General features: G+C 47.3%; 1 protein-coding gene across 3 annotated transcripts; it reads left to right on the top strand.

Annotated features, from left to right (window-relative positions):
• The first annotated feature begins 1,310 nt into the window (after window positions 1–1,310).
• On the top strand, window positions 1,311–15,140 carry wdr33 (WD repeat domain 33). 3 transcript variants are annotated; one of them, XM_052087107.1, is made up of 21 exons: window positions 1,311–1,527; window positions 2,636–2,858; window positions 6,499–6,567; window positions 6,683–6,787; window positions 6,896–6,991; window positions 7,738–7,889; window positions 9,572–9,669; window positions 10,253–10,379; window positions 10,755–10,909; window positions 11,044–11,122; window positions 11,209–11,319; window positions 11,623–11,717; window positions 12,044–12,130; window positions 12,222–12,358; window positions 12,465–12,620; window positions 12,689–13,216; window positions 13,304–13,361; window positions 14,051–14,342; window positions 14,407–14,534; window positions 14,612–14,785; window positions 14,886–15,140. In XM_052087107.1, the coding sequence occupies exons 2-21, from the start codon at window positions 2,655–2,657 to the stop codon at window positions 15,005–15,007; spliced, it is 2,973 nt and encodes a 990-aa protein (XP_051943067.1). In that variant the 5' UTR covers window positions 1,311–1,527; window positions 2,636–2,654; the 3' UTR covers window positions 15,008–15,140. The 3 variants fall into 3 exon arrangements, with proteins under 3 accessions (XP_051943067.1, XP_051943069.1, XP_051943068.1); XM_052087109.1 differs by having other exon boundaries at window positions 14,407–14,513; XM_052087108.1 differs by having other exon boundaries at window positions 12,692–13,216.
• The last annotated feature ends 22 nt before the right edge of the window (window positions 15,141–15,162 follow it).

The following is a 15,162-nucleotide window of genomic DNA, read 5'->3' on the forward strand; positions in this document are numbered from 1 at the left end:
AAAGAGGGACAGGCTACATTAATTTCCATGACAATTACACTGCTCCACAATTTTTACGACATTTTTTTAATCAGCAATGCAAGTCATTTTTTTTTCGATAAATTTTTTCCCACCAATTCCGAGCTACCCGCATTTCTCCTCTAGCATATCAGGTTTTGATACCACAACTACTACTACTACTACTACTACTACTACTACTACTACTGTACTACTACTAATAATAATAATAATAATAACAACAACAACAACCATTAAAATTTATGTGATGCGGTCAATGTTTTTGTTAAGTTTATGAATGAAGTGGTAGGTTCAGAAACAGGAACAGGTGGATCCCCCCCCGACCCCCTCAACGTCATAGGTATGAATTACAATGCATGGTAAAATCTGTGCTGCCCATGCTTTTATAGGTCAAACTTCCAAATAAAAAAAGTGAAACTCTCGCAAAAACCTCCTCTATTAGAAAAAAAGTAAGCATCAGTGTTCATTAATGGACACATGGTCTGAGTCAAATTTGGTGTTGACCGAGTTATTGTTTGAAAACCTCCACCCATATATTTTCCACACCTATACGAGGTCAAATTACGGGGGCAGGGAAGCCCGACTGCCTTTTCCGTAACCACTTCATCCAACTTTTCCAGGGGAATCCCAGTGCCATTGAGTCGTCCTCGGGGCCTCCTCCCAGGTGGAACCTGCCCTGAACACCTCAGCAAGGTAGGGAGGCATCCAGGTCGTGTCTACATCTCCTGAGGCAACATCCGGACCATCAAGGTGCCTGCCGATGTGCCGCCCCCTAGCTCATTGTGCATCCGATCCATTTGTTCCTCCCACAGGTCGGAAATCCACGGAAAAGTGTTTGTAAACCTGGATGACCATTCATCAAAGCTTCACATTTTAATATGTGATTAATTTATGAGATTTAAAATGATAATCTGCTTCAATTCAAACTTCCCAAAGACAGGTGAGATAGGCTCAAGCACACCTGCGGCCCTTGACAGGATAAATTGATTAGAGAATTGGATGGATGGATGGATGGATGGATGGATTCCAAATGAGTGACGGTGTTCTTGTGTTGTTTTGCGCAGTACAGCGTACTTTCCAAATCTGAAATAAAACAAATGATTCACACATTCAGGTTCTGTTTGAGAGTTTTGTAACAAACTTTTCTTATCATTACTATTATTAGTATTGATATTAGTTTTAAAAATTTAACTGACAATTAAAGACAGATTTCACTCAGACTGCTTCAAGCGGTTTCATGACGTGATGGCGACATCGTGCGTAAGGAAGTAGCGCGCTCGGCTGGGGGCGGGGCATACGCATGGACGCGACGACGTCACGCTCCATGTTTGCGCCGCCGCCGTTGCCGCTCGTGTTAGCTGCCGGCTAAAGCGGCAGTAAGTGGGACCCCGAGTGGGCTCATTCGATTCGGATCTGTGGTGTTGAGTTGCGAGAGAAGCTCGGCGGGAGTTGCCCGCTGCTGGTGCCCGCTCGCTTCCCTGCGAGCCCAGCTTGCTGCGGACACTTTGGGTGAGTGGCGAGTAGCCTTCGAGGCGGCGGGCCGCCGTTAGCCACGCTGCTAGCAAACGGGACAAAACAAGCACGAGAAAACACGTACTCGCTCTCAATCAATCGGAGCCGAAGCAGGTGCTAAACGTTCACAACACGCCTTTCACTCTTTTGGACGGCAGCGGTTCGCTTTTACTCACACTGAGCTTGTTTTCACGAGTGAGCCGCTCATGCTAACCGCCTTAGCTAGTAGCTAGCTGGTGAGACGCAATGCCATCATTGAGGCTCACGAACAATTTGTAGCAACAGCAACGCATGTAAGTGGGATTTTATTCATTTAATTGATCGTCCTTTTACTTAAACGTGTTAAATGTTAGCGTCACCGGTGAAGCGAATCCTGACGTTTATGCACTCTTTTCTCTGTTTACAAGTGTTTTTGACGTAGAAGTGCAACCACTTAACAACTAATCGATCATCAATTTAATTGACAACCACGATTTGTTAAACGATTAATTGTGTTGCGTTGATGTCGTTTTTGAAATTTTCCAACTCTTCTAGCGGTGGTTCGAATCCGATTTTGCTAAATATTCTTCAGACCTCACGTCATCAACCTGTAGCACAAATAGGGATTCCGATCACCTGTTTGACCACGTGACATTCACAACTGCCGCTTGGATCGTTGTGACGTTCATTTCGGGCGCTAGCAGAGTTCCTGTCGAGGATGACTTAATCCAAGAGATAGATGAAAAATCATTTTACCTTAATTGTCAGTTGCTAGCATCTGCAGTCTTCATGAGTACACAGTACATTGAAATAAAGCCAGTTACGGCTCTATACAATACCCGGTATTGGTACGTGCACGTCCCTTGTTTGCTTCTCAGGGAAGCTCTTTCCCGAATGATTCAAAATAAGATTGTGCAGGTCAGAATTCCAAGGGGTTTATCAAATGTTGAAAAGTTGTCACTTGCCTGCTCCACACCACCTACTGCCATCGCAAAAATGGAACTTTGTAAGGGCAGTGGAATAGTTCATGCATATCAGTCTTCACAAATACACTGGATGAAAGGCGTCTTTTACAGTTTTGCATGCAGTTTTTATGGATGTGTGGTAACGTTCCCTCTTGATGCAGGTCCGTTGGGTAGGTCGACATGGCGACTGACGTGAGCTCACCGCAGCGCTTCTTCCACATGCCGCGCTTCCAGCACCAAGCGCCGCGGCAGGTGTTCTACAAGCGGCCGGACTTCGCTCAGCAGCAGGCTATGCAGCAGCTCACCTTCGACGGCAAGCGCATGCGCAAGGCAGTCAACCGCAAGACCATCGATTATAACCCCTCTGTCATCAGATACCTGCAGGTAGGTACAGACGGCCCACATGTGACCACCTGTTGACTCGGGACATGGGGCTTGTCCGTTATAGATTTTTGGGGGGGCTGGTGCCAGCCCCGATATTTAGAAGGGAAAAATACTGACTCCTGCTTACTTGGCTGATTAATTTAGAACTTATATAACATTAACAGTGGCCTGATGGTCTGGAACCGCCACTTGACTCCCATTCCCTGAAGCATGAATTGACACCCGTGGTGCATTCTGCCAACGGAGACTGCGTGCATATCTGTTCGATCTATGAGCAGATGTGGAATGATAAATACTGTGAGTTACTGTTGTAAAACACAGTATGGGGAATTGGGTTTCCAACTATCAAGCATTGGTTATCTTAAAATGGGGAAATATTTTGTGTGTGTGTGTGAGAGAGAGAGAGAAGCAAAAGTGGGCTATTCACACTTTGACCACTCGTGTCATGTAACCAGCAGATGCTTGAAGCTGAGTATTTGTGACCTGCCATAGTATAATGTGTTACAATGACCCAAATTTTTAAAAATGTGGTTTTGGCATAATCAAAAAGAGACGGGTCTGCGCTTTCCAATGAGTACAACAGTAACAAGAATTGCCCCACGCTGTTTAATCTCAAGAGATAACACGATTTAAAGTTGGGTGGTCTGGCAGTGTCGGATTTTCAGAATTAGTAGTAAATGGACTTGTAAATTGGGGCTAACGTTTTTACAAGAACCTTTCACTTGTCCTTAGAAACCAGCGTGTTAGAGTAGCCGGACAACCACGAAATTTGCCTCAGAAGCTCAGGACGCCCTGAAATACTGAGTTTCATTAAACTTTGAAACAAGGTAGTTTACCTTGCACAGCACGATATCAGGAATACATGCGCCAATGGGAGAAGTATGTATAATCCCTAAACTCTGGTTAAAACGTCCTAAAATGCTGCCAGGGGGGCCGTAGCATTTCACAAACACCTGCTAGAAAAAGCATGTGAACCCTTAGGCTAATGAGCTAATTGAAATCCAAAGTCAGCAACCTGTAGTCCAATCAATGAGATGAGATTGAAGATGTTGGGAAAAGGTCCTCTGCCAGCTAAAAACCAGTTTGGAGTTCGTTATTCTCAAGACATATTGTCTGATGTGAACCACGCCGTGCGCAAAAGAGCTCTCAAAAGACAGAAAATTAAGGATTGTTGACATGTATAAAATTGGGAAGGGTTACAAAAGTATCTCTAAAAGCCTTGAAAGCCATCAGTCCACATTGAAACAAATTGTCAACACATGGAAAAAGTTCAGCACTGTTGCTACTCTAACTAGGAGCAGCCCTCCTGTAACGATGACTGCAAGAGTACAGTGCAGAATGCTCAGAGAGGTGAAGAAGAATCCTAGTGTGTCAGCTAAACACTTACATAAATCTCTGGCACATGCCAATATCTCTGTGGACGAATCTACAATACACAAAACGCTGAACAAAAATCGAGTTCATGTGAGGACACCATGGTGGAGGCCACTGCTGTCAAAAAAAAAAACATTACTGCACGTTTGAAGTTTAGAAAAGATCATCTGGACGCTCAACATCATGACTGGCAAAATATTCTGTGAATGGAAGAAACCAAAGTTGAGTTGTTTAGAAGGAACACACAACACAGTGCAGTAAAAAACGCGCACTACACCAATAATCAAAACTTCATCCCACCTGTGAAGTATGGTGCAGGGGGTAACATGGTTTGGGGCTGCTTTGCTTCCTCAGGGCCTGGACAGGTTGCTATCATCAAAGGAAAAATTAATTCCTTACTTTACCAAGTCATTTTGCAGTAGAACTTAAGGCCAACTCTCCACCAAATGAAGCCCAACAGAAGATGGGGGGATGACCCGAAGAACAGAAGTAAAGCGGAATGGTCCAAAATTCCTCCTGACCGTTGTGCAGGTCTGATCTGAAACTACGGGAAACATTTGGTTGAAGGTGTTGCTGCCAAAGGAGGTTCAACCCGTTATTAATTCCAAGGCTTCACTTACTTTGTCCACCATGCACTGTGAACGTTCACATGGCGTGTTCAGAAAAAATACATGAGAACATATTTGTGTGGCTTTAGTTCCAGCAGCCTGTGTTTGTCTGTTGTTGTGACATGGGGGGGCGTAAGAGCTCTCGACTGCTCTTGAACAAGTTGTTGTGACATTTGGCGTTGAGCGCAAGAGACAGCAGCAGTTTGTCTGGCAAAGTGACTAGCGTTGCATGCATTTCATTTTTGAACAAAATGCTGCAGTTCCACTTCACCATTGTGTGTTCAGTGTCTATTCAGGAAGTAGCTTGTGCGTTGGTGGTCTTTTGTTTCTTTCCACTTGGAAAAAGGTGTCTACTTGTAGTCCCTGATGAAAAGGAGACGGTCATATAAAAAAAACAATCATGTGACTTTACCATCGCCAAATCACAAGGCTTCCATCCTTCGATCTAGTGGTTGGGATGTTGAAAATTCAATGGGATTTTGTATTCCCCAATGGCTGAAATAATAATGAAATATTTTGCTGCCCGAAGACTTTTGTACAGTTAGTAGTGTTAAATGTTTTCTTCAATTGTTCTGAAATGTCCTAAATGTATTTTTGTTTCATCATAATTATCCATGATGGTAATTGAGTGAAGTTGTTTAGCTGACCATTATTATTACACTTCTGTTTATGTGCATTTTAAGTTTTTTACGCAGTATTGGGGTATTTTATGTGGGTAAAGTACCCAAGTCGAAATTTTGGTATTGAGACACCACTGTACCAAATACATGCACATCAGTGGCTGAGTATGGTTTCATTTTGAATTTCTTCTTGGCAGCGCATGTTGGCGTAGCGACTGACTTGACTTGTTTTGTTGACTGGGGGTTCCCAGCTCAAATTTTATATTGCCATCGTAAACTGTCGCCACCAACATCGACGCCACAACATCCTGAAAATCATTCTCTGGCACTAACTACACTGACTCATTGTGTAATACGGCAGCGTAGAGTCTGGTTATTTTTTAAGCTGCTGTCTTGATTGCCCTTACTTGCGTGCATTTTGGCAACTGAGACAACACGCTTCAGTATTTTGTGAAGTATTTTTATAAACCAGGGCCAATGCCGTTTCTGGCAGAGCCATCACAACTTGGTCGGGCCGCTCAAAAAATGCTTGTTCGACACTGTATCATGAATAAAATACTTTATCCGACAGATTAGGTTCCCTTGTCGTATTCACATGTAGAATCATTAAGAAAAGACACTTGATAGCATCGAGTGGGTTCACAAAAAAGTAATTCCACTAACTGACGTTATTTAAAGCTCTCATGTGTTTTTAACATAAGTTCCACATCTCACTCACTCATTCACTCATAATCACTTGTGCTCACAATGAGTGCAGTGAACGGCGTGAGGCCAATGCTAGTAGGCGACTGCGGCTAACAGACGCAAGGCCAGACAGACTGACTGGAGGATATGAGCACAGAATATGAATTTATTTTTCTATCATTAAACTAGTGCTGAGAAGAACATAAATGAGCTAAGAAATAAGGTGTTCAAGGCAACTCGCTCTTAAGACCAGATTGGAGGGCATTTACTGTATAAATATGTTTCGGCCGATGTATCAGTGCGGCTCTTTTGTGAGGCGTCAGCCTCGTCGTTAACTTGTGTTTTTGTGGACAGAATCGTCAGTGGCAACGAGACCACCGCGACCTGCGAGCCATCCAACCCGATGCCGGATGCTACAATGACGTGAGCCTTGGTTCCTCTCTTCCTTTGCAAACTCTTTCCTCTTCTTCTGTCATCCTTGTCTCCTTCCTCATCCTCTCTCAAGCAGCGTGACTTGACGTGCGTTTGTGTCCCACAGTTGGTCCCCCCTATCGGAATGCTGAACAATCCCATGAATGCCGTCACCACCAAGTTTGTGCGCACATCCACCAACAAAGTCAAATGCCCCGTCTTTGTCATCCGGGTGAGTTTGTGACAAGTGGCTACTTCTTGTGCGGCCTGTCAGATTGACGCTCGATGGGTGAGGAGGGGGGGATTTTGACCTGGATTTGTTTTGTGTGCGTGGATGCAGTGGACTCCTGAGGGGCGTCGGCTGGTGACGGGAGCGTCCAGTGGGGAGTTCACGCTGTGGAACGGACTGACGTTCAACTTTGAGACTATTCTCCAGGTGAACACACAAGTCGGGGCTCATCGAATGACGAAACTACAATAACGCCACCCCCCAAAGTTGAAATACCAATTATCTGTTCCAGTCCCCCAAAAAATTCTAATAAGTGGCACTCCCGAATATGTATGTCACATGACAAAAACATACTGCAATAACATCATTCACTAGAATTTGAAAAGAACCCAACAGTTAACCACACTTTTGTTTCGAACAAACGTTGTGCTGCTCATTTTTGTGTGCGCACCGTGGCCACCAGGGGGCAATATAAGAGTTATTTTCAGTATATACTGTACATACCAACATACTGTATGTAACATATGTAGAGTGTATTGGAGACTTGTCTTCTCTCTTGGTTTTTCCAACCGACACTGATATTCACTCCTTGCAGAGGATAAAGAATATATGCCAGCGAGTATTGTTCAGTGGTCAGTCTTCATGTGTTCTACGAGCATTTGTGAAGTGAGTTCAGAAAAGTGCCACCACTCAACGCTCGCAGCTCATGTTTAAACTATCAAGTAAAAGCTAAAAAAAAAGCTGTCGAGGGGGCACTTGTCAAGACACAAGCAAGTCTGGTCTTCATGTGCATCTCAAATCGCAGCTTCAACTAACCTTGTGAATTCGTGATGAACAGAGGTATCTGTGAATTTGCCAGCACGTGGGTCCGTTTAAAAAAAAAAATAATCACAAATTGTTGAATTGTTGTTGTTGTCGGCTCATTGCGGGTCTTGGCGTTTTTGTGACCTCAGGCCCACGACAGTCCTGTGCGCGCCATGACGTGGTCCCACAACGACATGTGGATGCTAACGGCGGACCACGGCGGCTACGTCAAGTACTGGCAGTCCAACATGAACAACGTTAAGATGTTCCAGGCGCACAAGGAGGCCGTGAGAGAAGCCAGGTTTACACCCAATCTCCACTTTTTCCTACTTGACCTACTCTCATGTCTTGTTGATGTGTGTGCTAATAAAGTGGCATCAATAAAGGCCAGACTGGCACTCTGTCAGCGATCAATAAAGTTTATCACATTTGACACTTCCTGTGTATGACCGCCACCTAGCTGCAACGGCGTGCACTTTCTCCCAGCCAGTTAGTCCACGCCAAAGTCACTCACTCATTCCTACATCCTGTTCCACATTTCAGTGCTCCAATACAGTTCTAAACCCAGACCTGAACTGAGTCCTTAGTCTTGAACTCCGGCCCTAATCCTGAAACTCAGTCCTAAAACTAGACCCCAGACTTGAGCATGTATCTGATCTCAGTCCTCAAACTCTACCATAGACACAAACTCAAAAATTGGACAATCCAGGTTTCAGTTGTTACATAAAAACAGTCTTCAACCTAGACCTGAACCTGGGCCGGAAACTTGATCTCAGTCCCAAACCTTTCATGGAGACTTAAACTTTGAACTCAGTCCTAGACCTGATTTCATTCCCGAACACAGACCTGAACCTTGATATCAGACCTAATCCGTCAACCCAGACGTGAATTCGGATCTCAACCTAGACACAGGTGGTGCTCCGGTTGATCGGCCACCGATCGTGATTGGCCGATTTCCGCGGAAAACTCTGTGATCTGCATTTGTCGATGAATGTCTTTCATTGCAGACCACAAAAAGCGATCACCCGCCGCTGGTGCTTTGTAGCCTGCAGCCAATTCGGGGCCAACCTGTGTGCAGTGTAGCGCCCCCTCCACTTAACACGGCGCACAAGCCACTAAATAAGTCGTATGTTTTTACATTTTCTGCTCTGTCAGTTTCAAATCATGTCTTGATTTTGTCTAATAAAAGGAATGCTACTTTGGATAGGGAAAACAAATCGGATTCATCAAGCACTCAAAATAATGGATGGATTAACGGTTAACGGATGATTCAAATCATGTTTTGTGAGCAGCTCGGAAATAGAAAGATGTGCACGATCGACTAAACTTGGACCTAACCTTTGAGCTATTCCTGAAAGTGTGAAATGTGACAGACAGGTTGTGAGTGTGGGAAAGCCCGGCAGGACTTGACATGAGTTGAGGATGACTTGACATGTGTTGTTGTCTTTGTAAGTTTGTGCAAGAAGCGGCTGATGAGAAAATTGTGAAACATTTCTTATACACATTTCTTACGTGTGTATGGTTAGGCCTTGGTGGAGGTCTTCTCTCCTGCACTTTGGAGTGAGGATTGATTGACCCCTCCACTATTCAAAGACGTGCCGACGCCGCGCGGACGTTTTGTTAAAGTTGGCGTCCAGCAGGGGGAGATATTGAGTCTAGGCCAGCATGCCCAAGTTTATCTAGGACCTTTTGAGTGACAGCTTCCTCACAACATTGTCAAAGGTATTTCAAAGTCCAAAATAAAGTCTCCCGTGAAAATGCAGGGATGAGTTTGAAGCCAATAAAAGTCGAATTAACATTTGGAGTTGTTGTCATGTGGATGTGTGGTGGTCACCATGGAAACCAATGTTCTGCTGCCATGTTACTCTGAACCCTCAAGCAATCCTCGACTCATCGACCCTGGTGGTGGAGGCCGGTGTCCTCTCGCGCCGCGACGTGTCACTTCCTGTGTGTGACATGTCACTTCCTGTGTGTCCTCTCTAGTTTCTCGCCTACTGATAGTAAGTTTGCCACCTGCTCGGACGACGGCACTGTTAGGATTTGGGACTTCCAGCGATGCCATGAGGAGCGTATCCTTCGAGGTAGTAGACCCCCCACCCCCACTCCCAATCCCCTTGCACCTTGCTTTCGGTTCTATTTAATTATTACCTTTTACCCTGTGTGATGCTTCGACCAACTCGTTAGTTTCCCCCACTTATGGAAAATGACTGACATTTTTGGTTTTACTGTGCTATGTTGCAGAAATTGTGAAATCAATTGATGGGCACTGTATGGCAAAGTGTGTGCGTCTGTGATGGGAGGGTCCATTTTTGGGGGCATTATATCTCTGATCAATTTGTCCCAAAAAATGGCTTCAAATGAGAGTAAAGTTTAAGAAACTGAACTTGAAATTTTTTTAAAAAAACGTTATTTTAATTTTGTTTGCTCGGTCTCTGCTACTTGGGGAAGCCCCCCTGCGATTGTCTGACAAGTTTCAATTCAAAATCTCCACCAGCAGGCTCATACGGACCAAACTTTCCAAGGGCTTCTAACTCAACTTGTCCTGCCCCAAAAAGTCAACTGAAATTGCACAAAACTCCACCAGGATGGGAGAGACTTCTGTTGCTCGTAACACAAAGAATGAAATTGAAATGTTTTTTTGTGTGTGTGTGTGTGTGTGTGCAGGTCACGGTGCTGATGTGAAGTGTGTGGACTGGCACCCCACTAAAGGTCTGGTGGTGTCCGGCAGCAAAGACAGTCAGCAGCCAATCAAATTCTGGGACCCAAAGACCGGACAGAGTCTGGCAACCCTGTGAGTGAAAACTGGGCCTTCCTGTTCAGCACACTACGCAAGTTTGTTCTGTTATGGTTTATTTTGCTATGATTGGTTGGGATTTTTTTTTCTTTTCCTGAACTCACCATGGTTAATGTGTAATATTGACCAATCCTGCGCACAAGACTTAAAGAATCACTAAGTGCTGTCTTCACAGAACCGCACGAGGCTTGACTTTTTTTGGTATCTGAAGGAATTAGGTGGGGGAATACTGATGAGCTCATCCCAACTGGCTTTTTCTCCAAAGGTTCTTAGTCAGGTCACTGGCATACATAGATGAACAGAGAGGCTTTATTTGTAGTACGTAATCATTATTGTAGTGATTGAGCAATGCGTGACTTTCAACCCCCTCAGCCACGCCCACAAGAACACGGTGATGGAGGTGAAGTGGAACACGAATGGCAACTGGCTGCTGACGGCGTCGCGCGACCACCTCTGCAAACTCTTTGACATCCGCAACCTGAAGGACGAGCTGCAGGTGTTTCGAGGACACAAGAAGGAAGCCACCGGTGAGCTAACGCACAGATCACCTGGCGCAAACCTTTCCCCAAAGTCCGCCTTCGTCCGCCAAAGTCCTAACAGAATCCCAATCACAATGCCAATGAAGCAGACTGACGCTTGCCTTTTTCTTGCGCGTCCTCAGCCGTGGCCTGGCATCCCATCCACGAAGGGCTGTTTGCCAGCGGAGGTTCCGATGGTTCTTTGCTCTTCTGGAATACGGGGTAGGGAACATGCCGGGGATTCCGGGCCAGCTTTTATTGTGAAAGTCTCAACGTGCATTTTGTGAATGCGTGCGTGCGTGTTTCAGGGTGGAGAAGGAAGTGGGAGGCATGGAGATGGCGCACGAGGGGATGATTTGGAGTTTGGCCTGGCACCCACTCGGTCACATCCTCTGTTCGGGATCCAATGACCACACCAGGTAGCGCTTAACTGCAACACGCCTACGATATGGCTGCAACACACAAACTACATAAGTGGAACATGGTTGCTCAAAAACTACACATGTAGTAATATGTAGACTTTTCAGATATTTTGCATTTTGTGCACATTTTTTTGATTGTCTGTAATGTATACAATTCGCCAATCGTTTCATGTGTGCAACCTGGCCGCAATCCACTACACTAGTCTCACATGACTACAACATAACATACCCACAACGAACATGCCGACCGCACGTGTGCAACCACAGGCCGAAAGTGATTCGATGCTCCGTGTTTGTTAGCAAATTCTGGACCAGGAATCGCCCTGGCGACAAAATGAGGGACCGCTACAACCTCAATCTTCTACCTGGCATGTCGGAGGACGGTGTGGAGTACGGTCAGTAACGTAGCATCACCAAGTGCACACACACGAAACCAGTCACTCGTTTGTTAACTCGGACAAAGAAGAACGTTGTTCACCACTGTGACTGAGTTCCTTGTTTCTCAGCATGGATGGGGGTTGGGGGGGACGTTTCTTAGCATGTCTGCTGGTCTGGCTACCACTTGTTAGTGTTCTGGCTAATGTAGCATGTGGATTAGCACCATCCCCAAATCGAAAGAATAATCGGTTATTCAAATAATGAGTCGGAGCTGTAAAAATGAGTAGTTAGCAGTGGTGTCGCTGTGGTCTCTCATATGTGCGTGTCCGTGTGGTGATGACAGACGACATGGAGCCAAACAGCATGGCCGCCATCCCTGGAATGGGAATTCCCGAGCAGCTGAAGATCGCCATGGAGCAGGAGCAGAGTCGTAAGTTCTCTTTGTGGACTATGTCAAGTGTTTGTATTCAACAAAGCAAAGCAAAAAATTAAAGAAAGCAAACGCGCCGCATTGCGTCCAGACAAGGAGGCGGGGCCGGAGGAAATGTCCATCCCCGGACTTGACTGGGGTATGGAGGAGGTGATGGGCAAGGACAACAAAAGGGTCCCGCAGAAGAAAGTCCCCTATGCCAAACCCATCCCAGCACAGTTCCAGCAGGTCAGCTTGTGCTTGTCAATCGCACATCTCGGTCACGCCGGTCAGTCAGTCGCAGTTTAAGCGCTGCCATATTCTAAATCTGGAAACCTCGACCCCTTTTCCTCAGGCCTGGGCGGAAAATAAAGTTCCTTCCATGCCCCCTTCTGGAGACGGCCCCAAAGAACGCAAGGCGGAGCCCAAAGTGGACGGCAAGAAGAAAAGTCAGGTGGAGCTGGAGCAAGAAATGGCGGCGCTGCAGTATACCAACCCCAAGCTGCTGGAGGTGAGTGACATGGGTGGTGGGGGGCGCGTGCATGTGCCATGTACTGATTGGCCCCCGTCTTTTTGCAGCAGATGAAGATGGAGCGCATTAACCAGAAGAGCTCGGACGGCCCCCAGCAGGGATCGGGCCCCATGCCCCCCTTCTCAGGCCCCGCCGGGCAGCAGAACTTCGGTCCTCCGCAGTCCAACAACATGGGCCCCCCACCTTTAGGGCCCTCTTTCATGTCTCCCGCTCAGATGGGTGCTTCGTCTGGGCACGGCCAGGGCATGATGGGCCCGCCGGACATGCAGAGACACCCCGCCACTTCCAGGAACATGAGCACTCAAGGACCTCACAACATGGGGCCCGGATCCAGAGGAATGCCAGGCCCTCACGGGGGCATGATGGGGGCCCCCGCTCGAGGGATGGGGCCACGGGACCTACAGGGCCCTCCGCCTCAGGGAGGCATGATGCAGCCGCCATCTCAAGGAAACATGATGGGACCTCAGGGGGGGATGATGGGACACCCATCCAGGACACATAATAACTTTGGGATGGGGGGGATGCACGGGCCTCTGCCAAGTAACATGCAGGCGCCCCCCTACATGCAGCACCAGGTGAGCGAGTGGCACATCGTGTCACCGCGCGTGAGATGTGTTGCTCTGGCGTGTTCCACCTGACCCCGTGCTCTTTGGTGCTTACAGGCTCCGACTTCGGGGCCCCCCATGCACGGGAGGAGTCAGCAGGGCCCCAACAACAAAGGTGAAATCTCTGGATTTTACCATTTTCACATCCATGACATGCGCAAAATGGCTCGGTGTTCGTTTGTTTTCAAATAATGTACTTTATTGGATTACACAGAAGAAAAGCCAGGCATTTGTTTTCGTAAATATGCCAGACTGGAATGAAAAGAAGCAGAGAGGGGAAAAAAAGATCCTTGCTGACACTTGGATTAGGAAATAGCAACTTTTCACATTGAAATGTGTTGATTATAATCGAGAGTGCCTACAAGAGGTGCACAGATGTAGTGAAAATAGTCCTGTGCGCACCAGATTCCATGAACTCCTTGTGAATTTTTTTTTCAAACGTTTTGTAGTCCAGTAACAGTGCGCGGGGCTGCGAGTCCACTTCAAGTCAAGTCAAAGGGAATTCAGCAGTCACACGATTGCTTGTTAGGGTTACTTCAGAATAAAAGACCAGTGAAGGCGTCTATGTCCAGTGTTACTTGTCAAGGTTTTATTTTGAAGTTGGCATCGCGACGCATCAGTGTGAGCAAGCGTTAAGATTGCTGGCTTAACTTGACTCTCTCGCAAACCGGTGTCGCTGCGTATTCTTTTTCACCCTCCATCAAAATATGTCTCTCAAGTTTAAACCTTGCGTGCTTTTTTTTGTGTAATCATCAAGAAGCATACTGAGTGACGATGCTGATGTTGCATCTTGCTCTTCCGCAGACCCCCGGGGGCCGGCCTCCAACCACCACATGGGACCTTCGGATCGCCAAGGTGCAGTAGGGCACGAGCACTTCTGGGGGGATGGACAGCATAAACCGCAGGACTTTGACGGGGGCCAGGACTTCCACGGCCGAGGGGAGGAGGCCTGGAGACCTGGACCTGTCTATCCGGGGGCGGCGGGTCATAGAGTCGGGGCGGGTCCCCGAGGAGGCGTGGTGGTGGCGGCCAACTGGGGTCCCGAAGACCGGCCCCCCCGAGACACGGGAGACTTCAGAGGCCGGCGAGATGACAGGTGAAGCCCACTAATTTTCTGTTATGGATTGGAACCCAAAGCGCTGAAAACGTCAATGATTCAGGTTCAGGGGAGGTCCGGGACGGCCCGGAGGTCGAGTCTACCCTGAAGAGTATGGAGCCCAGGATGAGGGCTTTGACGCTGCCGAAGACCTGAGGGGCTGGCCCAGAGGTGGGCCCCCGCCTCGAGGAAGTACGGTCACGCTTTTGATTTGGTTATCGAGGTCCCTGCCGACTTTGTGTGCTTACTGTGCTGTGGGATGTGTTGAGGTCATGACGGCTACCGTGACGGACCCCCAATACACGATGGCGCGTCCGCGGCAGGCCGTGAGCGGTCGATGTCTCTGCAGGGGATGGATATGGCGTCTCTGCCACCACGGAAAAGACCCTGGCAGGACGGCCCAGGAACGGCTGACCTCAGAGAACGAGATGGCATAGACGCAGGTCACTTTTGATTGACGTTTGCTTGACTAACGCTTGAATTGAAATCGAGGGTCGTAAGGTTTTAGAGAATAACAAGGCCTGCGTGTCCGCCGGCCCACAGGTCGACCTCAGCGGGACGATGGCTACGGCCCGCCTGTGCGGGGAGCGCGGGGCGGCTGGGGGCCCAGTCTCAGAAGAGGAGGGCCACCCATGCGCAGCGCGCCAAGGGGCCGCGGCCGCTAGACGACATGATCATGGGACTTCATCGGCTGCCAATTTTTTCTTGTCGTTTTTGGGTTTTTTTTGTAAGAAATTTCTATGTTTTGTCTTTTCACTGACTGGACAATAAACACCGACGTGGAAGCTTTGAATCTTGCTCAATGACCTGATTGTGTTAT

This window comes from Hippocampus zosterae, chromosome 15, assembly GCF_025434085.1.
Source record: "Hippocampus zosterae strain Florida chromosome 15, ASM2543408v3, whole genome shotgun sequence".
In the NCBI taxonomy this organism is placed as follows: Eukaryota; Metazoa; Chordata; class Actinopteri; order Syngnathiformes; family Syngnathidae; genus Hippocampus; species Hippocampus zosterae.

What these genes read in the sequence shown, in the direction of transcription:
- wdr33 (XM_052087107.1), top strand. Translation starts at nt 2,655, where the DNA reads ATGGCGACTGACGTGAGCTCACCGCAGCGCTTCTTCCACATGCCGCGC. An exon ending in GCCCCGTCTTTGTCATCCGG is followed by an intron (nt 6,788 to 6,895) that starts GTGAGTTTGTGA and finishes GCGTGGATGCAG; the next exon opens with TGGACTCCTGAGGGGCGTCG. An exon ending in ACGAGATGGCATAGACGCAG is followed by an intron (nt 14,786 to 14,885) that starts GTCACTTTTGAT and finishes GCCGGCCCACAG; the next exon opens with GTCGACCTCAGCGGGACGAT.